This window comes from Urocitellus parryii, chromosome 11 (assembly GCF_045843805.1).
Source record: "Urocitellus parryii isolate mUroPar1 chromosome 11, mUroPar1.hap1, whole genome shotgun sequence".
Lineage (NCBI taxonomy): Eukaryota > Metazoa > Chordata > Mammalia > Rodentia > Sciuridae > Urocitellus > Urocitellus parryii.
The window spans coordinates 6,780,075-6,787,991 of NC_135541.1; the positions used below are offsets into that span (position 1 = coordinate 6,780,075).

Sequence of the window (7,917 nt, forward strand, 5' to 3'; positions counted from 1 at the left end):
TTCCAAGTACAACAGTGAGTCAGAGTCACCAAGTGTGGCCGTTGTCTAGCAGCTTCCAGCTTAATGGGACAACTGGCAGGCATGTGACACCATAAATGACACCCAGGCCTGCCCTGACACTCCCGCTCCAGTCAGGCAAGCCATGTGCAGCCTCATCTGAAAGATGGCCTGTCTGCACTCTGCACCAACCAGAGGGGTGGGAGGGCCGTGGACTGAGCAGCTGGAGAACCAGGGCCACCGCAGCAGAGAGGACCCGGCTTCCTCTCCTGCACCATCTGCCGGGGGCGCAGCTTCCAGCCTGCAGCCCAGCTTCCTGTGAAGTCATGCTGCACACAGCTGTTGGGGACCCAGGGCGATGGCCCAACCCTGGGGACCCGCAGTAAGGGACTGCCAAGTCCGAATGAGTCCTTTCCCAGTCCCTGGGATGGACAGCTTCCTCCTCGCAGAGGCGAGGGCCCTGATCTTGGCTTCTCACAGAGGCCAGCAGTGGCCCAGTCAGGGCTCACTCCTGCTCTGGTCCGTGGCCAGGCTCCGCAGGACAGGCAGGAGCAGAAGGCATTCCGAGCCGTCAGCCCACTGTGGCCACCAGGCAGCCCACAGCTGAGAAGGTGGCCAGCAACACAGCTTGAGGTGACTCCTTGGCCTGCAGAGCTGGGTGGGGAGAGTGTCTTGCTTCAGGCCACCCAGCAATGCAGCAAGGGAGAGGACAGGACAGGGCTCTTGACACACAAACCAGTCGTGGAAGTTTCAAAGAGATTTATTTAAAAACAACAAAAAAAGCTTTGGTATTTCAAAACCAAACAATCATCAACTGCTAGAAAGTACAACACCTCCCACAAAGCCCCAAAGTACAAAACCACAGGTCCCCACAGGCTCATGATAGGGAGACGGTGTGCAAACCGGAGGACACGGTGGCACATGCTCTCTAGTGGGCAGGGCAGCCGCCAGGGGCCCAGCCCCAGCCCCGGGACTGTGGGGCCTCCCAAGGAAGGAACACCACTCACCATCTCCCACGGAGGCAAAGCCGCCCAGCAGATCTCAACAAAAATAAATTAGAATTCATTCAAGAAAGAACACATTAAATTAGGAAAGAACACAATTTTTCCTAAACAAGAGTCTTTTCAAAAGAGGGTCTATTTCCTGGGACAGAAAAGGGTGTGTGGAAGGAGTGAGTTCAAGTTCAAGTACGCTCCGCACAGGTTCACTTTATTGAGTGGAAGGCTTACAGGTCCACGGCCCCTCCCTCCCCACGGGACACTCATTCCTTCCAATGCAAGCTGGCATCTACAAGCGCTTCTGCGTCACTGTCCCCCACAAGGCACAAAGGGTAGGTGCTTCCAAAGGATCCCTTGTCTGTAGCAGCAGATGGTGTCTTGTGCAACGGTGGCAGAAAGCAGGACTCGCGGTTCCTCAGACACTGGGGTCTTCCTGTTCAATCAACAAAATAAGGGATTACTGCCCACCACCCGGGGCTGCCACAGAGCACCAGGGTGGCAGCCATGGAGGTGGCCCTGGCGACCCCACCCAGGCTCAGACCCGCCTGCAGGCAGCTCCTGGCCAGCAGCAGGCTAGTCACCAAGGCTCAGCGGCCTGTGACCGCTGCCTGGCGTTCCTCTGCTCTGGCGTAGCCCAGCTGGAGCACTAGGGAGGGACACAGGTCAGGTCCCCACGAAAGCAGTTTGGCTCATGTCTGGGGAACCAAGGTACAGAGAAGCCACTGGTCAGCAGGCTAAGTGGCAGCCCGCTGGCAGAGGCTGCGGACCCCACAGTGCCGGTGTGGCTCTATCCCAAGCGGTGAAGAGGCGGCTCTGGGGTGGCTCTGATCTATCTCTTCTTCAGGCACAAGAACTCGGCCTGCTCCCACCTCCCCTGCAGTCAAGCACTGCTTCCTGGGCAGTCCAGCTTTGGGGGGCACCAGGAAGGAGCCACAAAGCTCCTCCTTCACCTGCATGGGTCTGGGCTGGGCAGAGAGCCCTGGAGGAGGGAGAGGCTGGGGGGGGGACAGGGGAGGGGAGAGGAAAGGAGGGGCAGAGGGGGGGAGGGGAGAGGAGAGGAGGGGAGGACTAGGGGGAAGGGAGGAGGAGAAGGAGGGGAGAGGAGACAGGAGGGAAGCTCAGCTCCTCTGGACACTTTCTTCCCCGCTGCTGCAGACCAGGGTCCCTCTGGCTGTTCTCCCGAGGCCCTGACGGGGAAAGCATGGAGGGTGGCATCAGGCAGAGGAGGCTGCCTGACCCTGAGACACCAAGATTATCCCAGATGACAGTCCCACTGGGTCAAAATCACAGCTTTCTGGGGGCAAAGGTGTTTCGGGAGACAGGAGGGGAGTGCCCTGTCCTGTGCTAACCAGAGGGCCCTGTGGATAGAGGCCCACACAGAGGCACTGTCCTCTAAGGAAATGGACAGGCCCAGGGGTGGGGACGGGGTTCAGAGCAGTTCAGAGGGCTCCATGGCAATCTGGGGGTCTGTTGTTTTCTTAAAGGTCTGTTTTTAGTGCCTAGACTGGTGGGGGGCAGCAGCCGCCACAGAAGCCGTGGACTCATCTGCTCCCCCTGGGATTCCACAGCCTTCCCCCCAGGCCTCCTCGTGAAGTCTCTCTGATGGCCTCTCAAGACACGATCTCCTCTCTGTGGTGACGGCTGGAGGCACCAGCTGAGGATACCCTCCTGCTGCGGCCAGCCCCTCCTGTGTGCGAGGCCTGGGCTCTAGGACCGGCGGCGCCCTACCTTGCTCCTGAAGAGGGGCTTGGCCCCCGGCCCGCAGTACTCGTTGTAGATGAGCTTGAAGAGGAAGAGGTGGAAGAGGGTGATGAGGGAGGCCACGCTGAACCAGAAGAGGAAGGGCAGCCCTGGGTCCTGCTGGGCCATGTGCTCGTCGTGGGCCAGGATGGCCTTGAGGTGCAGCGTGTGCCGCAGGTCCTGCAGGTGTGTGAGGTCGGTGGAGATGTAGAGCAGCGGTGTGATGGGCTGCGTCACCATGACCGAGAAGGTGTGGCCCCCGCGGGCCGAGGTCAGCTCCACGGGGTCGTCCAGGCAGCCCGCCTCGCAGGCGTAGATCTTGACGGGCTGCCCACGGGACTCCACGGACACATGCAGGTAGGGCTTGCCCTCGGCATCGGCCAGCACGGCCAAGTCGATGTGGTCGGTCTTGTAGCGGATGCCGTGCAGCGCATAGCTGTTGTGCAGCACGTCGGGGTCGGCCTGGAACTGCAGGTGGTTCTCCGTGAACTGCAGCCCCCCGAAGCTGAGCACCATGCCCTGCAGGATGCCCGGAGCGCCCACCTTCACCAGCCCTTTGCAGCCACGCTTCTGGAGGGTCAGCCTCCACAGGTCAGAGAGCTGCAGGATCTGCTGCACCGAGGACAGCCGGGCCGGCCACAGGTTCTCGGCGTGCATGGTGGCGTGGCCGCTGAAGCAGTGGTCTTCGTAGTTGAGTGTGGCCTCCATCTGGTCTCGCTCCCGGTGGCTCAGGGAGGGACTGAGCAGAGGGGCTGGTGAGCAGGAGAGCATGTAGTAGAGTGTCAGGTTCACGGTCAGGCCTGATGGCGTGTGGGCGTCGGTGATCTTCTTCATTTCCACCCCTGTAACACCAGGAAGATTATGTGTTAAGGAGGAGAGTGTGGCCGGGCACAGAGGAGCCGACAGGTCAGGGGCAGCAGAGGGAAGCTCTGGGCCCCCTTGAGTATAGGAGAAATCTACCCGCCTGCCCAACATGGCCACCAGAGCACCAGGGCCTGAAACCTAAAGTCCCGTCCAAAGGCAATAGGGCCTCCCACCTTAGATGAAGACTGCGCATCCTCGCAGCATGGGGCACCAACCCCAGGACCCCTTCCGTGAGAGGCAGTCATCAGAGCCTGGCCAGTCCTGCCACCTCTCCCACCCCTCTCCAGGCCAGCAGCTTTACTTTCTCAGTTTCTGGGCGTGACTTTGGGGATGGAGGGTCTGGCGCCTGCTAGGCAAGTGCTCCACCACTGCACTACATCCCCAGCTCTTTCTTATTTGCTAAAATGCCCTGGCTGGCCCGGAACTTGCAATCCTCTTGCCTCAGCCTGGGATTATAGATGTATATCACCACACCTGGCTTAGTCCTGTAGCTTTAAATGATGTCTCCCAAATTTGTATGGACTTGGGTTTCATACACACATGCTGGGGATCACACAGTTACCTCCCGCATGTGAACAAATTCTAGACTCAGCCACTCTCCTGTTGTTTCCACCCAGATGTCTGACAGGCATTTTGAACCTGACATGGAAGGTGGCCCCAAACCAAGCTTTCCCCAAGCTGTCATCAAGCAGATGCTCAAACCCCCAAATTTAGGAGTCATGGTCCAGGTCTCACTCCCCACAGCCAATCCATGTCCCTGCTGCCTCCCACCCAGCACAAATTATCAGCATCCACCCACTTCTGTCCCCACGATCACAATCCTGGTCCCAGCTCCCTGCCCCTTGTCAAGGCTCCTAAAGAACCTCGGACCTGCTCTCCCTCATCCACAGGCGCCCCACCCCCAGGCTACACTCTGCACACAGCAGCCAAGGGCCTTTTCAAATGTCATCAGATCTGCCCTCTTCCCATCCCTCTAAGAATAAAATGCACCACCTCTACCAACAGCTTCAAGGCCGCTGACCTCCTTAGCACCTGCCACCCAACCTGCTCCTGCCACAGGGCAGTCTCCAGTCTGAACACCCTCCTTCCCGTCACATGACTGACTGGCTGAGTCTCTCCACTCAGAGGTCAGCTGTGTCTCCTCCTCAGAGAGGCTCCGGGGACGACAGGGTAAGCTGTAGCCCCCACTCCACACTCCCACCCATCACATTTTTAATCCTTCTCCACAGTGGTCTTAATTCAAGAAGATGTCTTATTTAAATTTCACTTTTCTAATGTCTGTCTTCCACCCAACCAGACTTAAGTCCCATGAAAACAGGAACTCTGTTCTGCTCACCTGTTTCCCCCACGAAAAGAACAGCCCCCCCGCAGAGGCATTCAATAAATGTTTGTTCAATGAACTAAACTCTCTCTGAGCAACTGAACATACAAGTTCAGACAACTGGAGCCCTGGAGACCAAAATCCCCCCCTCATCCCAACAGGATTTTCTTAACAGTGAATGGGGGAGAGAACTTTCATTTGGTGTGAATGTTCCAATCTGCTGAAAGAAGAGACTCCAACCTCCTTGCAAACAGATACAGCCACGGTGCCAGGAACACCTCAGCCTCTCAGGAGCCAGGCCAAGTCCAGGCCTGTTCCAGGCAGACCCTGATGAGCTGTGGAGAGGGTCTGGGATTCTGCTGGTTTACCTTTATGAACTGACCCTATAAATTCCACCTACTCCAATAAGGCCTCACTTTACAACAATACCCGACCTTTACACTCACTTTTTAACTGAAATCTCATCCTCTGAGGTAGATGAGGCCATTAATCCAGGGTCACACAACTGTTAAGAGATTATAAGTACTGAGATCCCCCATCAAATGCCAGGCCCAAATTTTAACCTTCAGGGTCACCTCTGCAGATCTCAGAGAGACACATCCAGGGTGGACTGTGGGCACCCTGGTGCACAGTGTGGTCTGTGCACCAAGACCTTGCCAGGCCTCACCTGGGCTGAACAGCTGCGCCCAGAGGTGCTGGTGATCCTGAAGCAGCTCAACAGCAGGCATCTCCAAGAGCTCCAGCATCTCCTTCCGGGCCAAGTCCTGGAGTGCCTTCAGCTCCTTAGCCGCTTTGCTTTTGAGCACCTGGGGGTTGATGGGGCCTGAGACGTACACCACCCAGAGGACCGTCTCATCCAATTGCGTCTTGGGAGCCACCTGGAGCCGGTTTACTAGCTTTTTGGCAGCCACCACCACCAGGTGCACCCGCCCAGAGGGCACTGGAGTGGATCGGCCCGAGTAGAGGAGGAACTGATGATCTCCGACCTTCTCCAGAGTGCTGGTGAAGGCTTTCGGGACTGGGCCCGCAGTGGGCCCCACAGTCTGCAGCGCGGCCACGCGCTCCGTTGGGTTGTTGAGCTGAATGCGCTGCAGATAGACGTGGGGTCGGCCCCGGTGCGCCAGAAAGTCCTCCTGCAGCAGCACACAGTCACGGCCGGACCCCGCGGCAAGACCGGAGGCCGAGGCGGGCCCGGGGCCGGCGGCTGCAGGGCCAGAGCCTGGGCTTCCGAGCTGCAGGCAGCGCACCCGGCGCAGCAGCCCCTCGCGCAGCAGCAGCACAGCCTCTCCAGCTTCGGCCAGCACGTTCAGCGGGCGCAGCTGCACGAAGGGCACGAAGTCCGGCGCCACAGCGGGCTCCCGCTCTCCAGGAGTCACCCACAGCCGGTTGGCGGTCACGTCCAGGGCTAGGAAGCCGTTGGCCACCAGGGCCGGCACTCCGGGGCCCAGCGGCACGGCCTCGCCGCGCTCCCGCAGGCCGCGCCAGGCGCGGGTGGCCGCCTCCAGGCAGGCAGAGGGCTCGGCGGCGCCCGGCTCGCCGCGGGCCCAGGGCGGCAGACGCAGGCCGCCCGCCGCCCGCCGCGCCCCGGAGCCCGCGAACCACAGGAGCAGCAGCAGGAGGCCGAGCAGGCAGAGGAGGCGGCGGGCCCAGCTGCTCGACAGCAGTCCCGGCAGCCCCTTGAGCCGCTGCTGCAGCCACATCGGGCCGCCAGGCGCAGGCGACGGCGCTGGGCGGCCGCCGGGCCCGCCGCCCAGCCCACCGGCCCGGCCGGCCCCGCCTCACTCCCCGGCCCGGACCGCGGCGCCCACCCCGACGCCCGCCGCAGCCGCCCGGGGAGCCACCGCCGCCGCTTCCTCCTCCTTCTTGGTTACCTCCCGCCGTCAAACGACGCCGGCCGTAAAGCGCCGCCGAGTCTTTTGCGACAGATGGAAAAGGGGTGGGGCGGGAAGGAGGAGGCGTGGTCACCGCGGGCCTGGAGGCGTCCAACTCGCACGTTAAAAAAAAATCCCAGAGATGGCCAAGCTGTACACGTGTTGGGCCTCGTTTGTTACTGATGGTTTCAGCAGCCCCAAGATTTAAAAAAGTACATTGTTCCTGTAAAACTGATGATCCTCACAGCAATAAATAAATAAACAAATAGATAATCATACGGAAAAGTACCAAAAAATAAAGAAAGAAAAAGTAACCATTGGAAAGGACTTCCAGGGAAATATTCTGTTGACAACTCTGCTGGCCTGTCTAGCTGTCTGTATACCAGATGGGGACACAAATCCGGCCCAAGACTGTCAATGTCTCTAATATCAAGTGTTTTTCTTGATGTCAACCTTGAGTTTTAACTCATTAAATGACACAAAACACTTAAATCTCGTATTTCTAAAAATGCCTTTAGATTGTGATTTATCAATGCAAAAAAAAAAAAAAAGAAATTTCACATTGCCGCTTGAGCAGAAAGTTCAGCATGAACACAGGCTGGACAATGGGCAATTGTTTCCACTCGGTTTGTGGGCATTCCAAAGCCAGACAGAGCTCTCACAGTTGGAAATGGAACTGTTGCTTGAGGTGGCTTCCTGTGGGCTGTGAGTAGACACAGAAATGTTTGTCCAGATAAAGAGCCACTGCCAGGCTGGAAGCTGTCTGTGTGATCCTACATATGCTTACCCTTGAAGAAATTAAAGATTATTAGGGGGGAGTGGTGGTATGCTCCTGTAGTCCAGCTACTGGGGAGGCTAAGATAGGACACTTTGAGCCCAAGAAATCAAGGCCAGCCCAGGGAACACAATCAGACCCCAGCTCAAAAGGGAAATGAAATTCCAAAATCTTTTTGGGAGTTCACACATCCCACAGAATATCCTCATGGATGCATGGGAATCCATGATGTCCTGTTACAGAAAGCAATTAATCCACCTGCTCACCCTCCTCCCTTTGTAAAAGCCCTGACCAGTGTGATGGAGATGACCAGTGCTTCTAGCCTCTAGTGACTCTGAGGATGAACGAGCT

The 7,917-nt window shown here is 58.0% G+C and overlaps 1 protein-coding gene across 1 annotated transcript; it reads right to left on the reverse strand.

The window, feature by feature from the left end:
* Positions 1-741: 741 nt before the first annotated feature.
* Positions 742-6,686, reverse strand: Kiaa2013 (KIAA2013 ortholog). The gene is made up of 3 exons (XM_026397947.2): positions 5,588-6,686; positions 2,724-3,577; positions 742-1,428 (listed from the first exon to the last, which is right to left on the reverse strand). Exons 1-3 carry the CDS (start codon positions 6,618-6,620, stop codon positions 1,411-1,413), a joined length of 1,905 nt encoding a protein of 634 aa, XP_026253732.2. The 5' UTR covers positions 6,621-6,686; the 3' UTR covers positions 742-1,410.
* Positions 6,687-7,917: the final 1,231 nt, after the last annotated feature.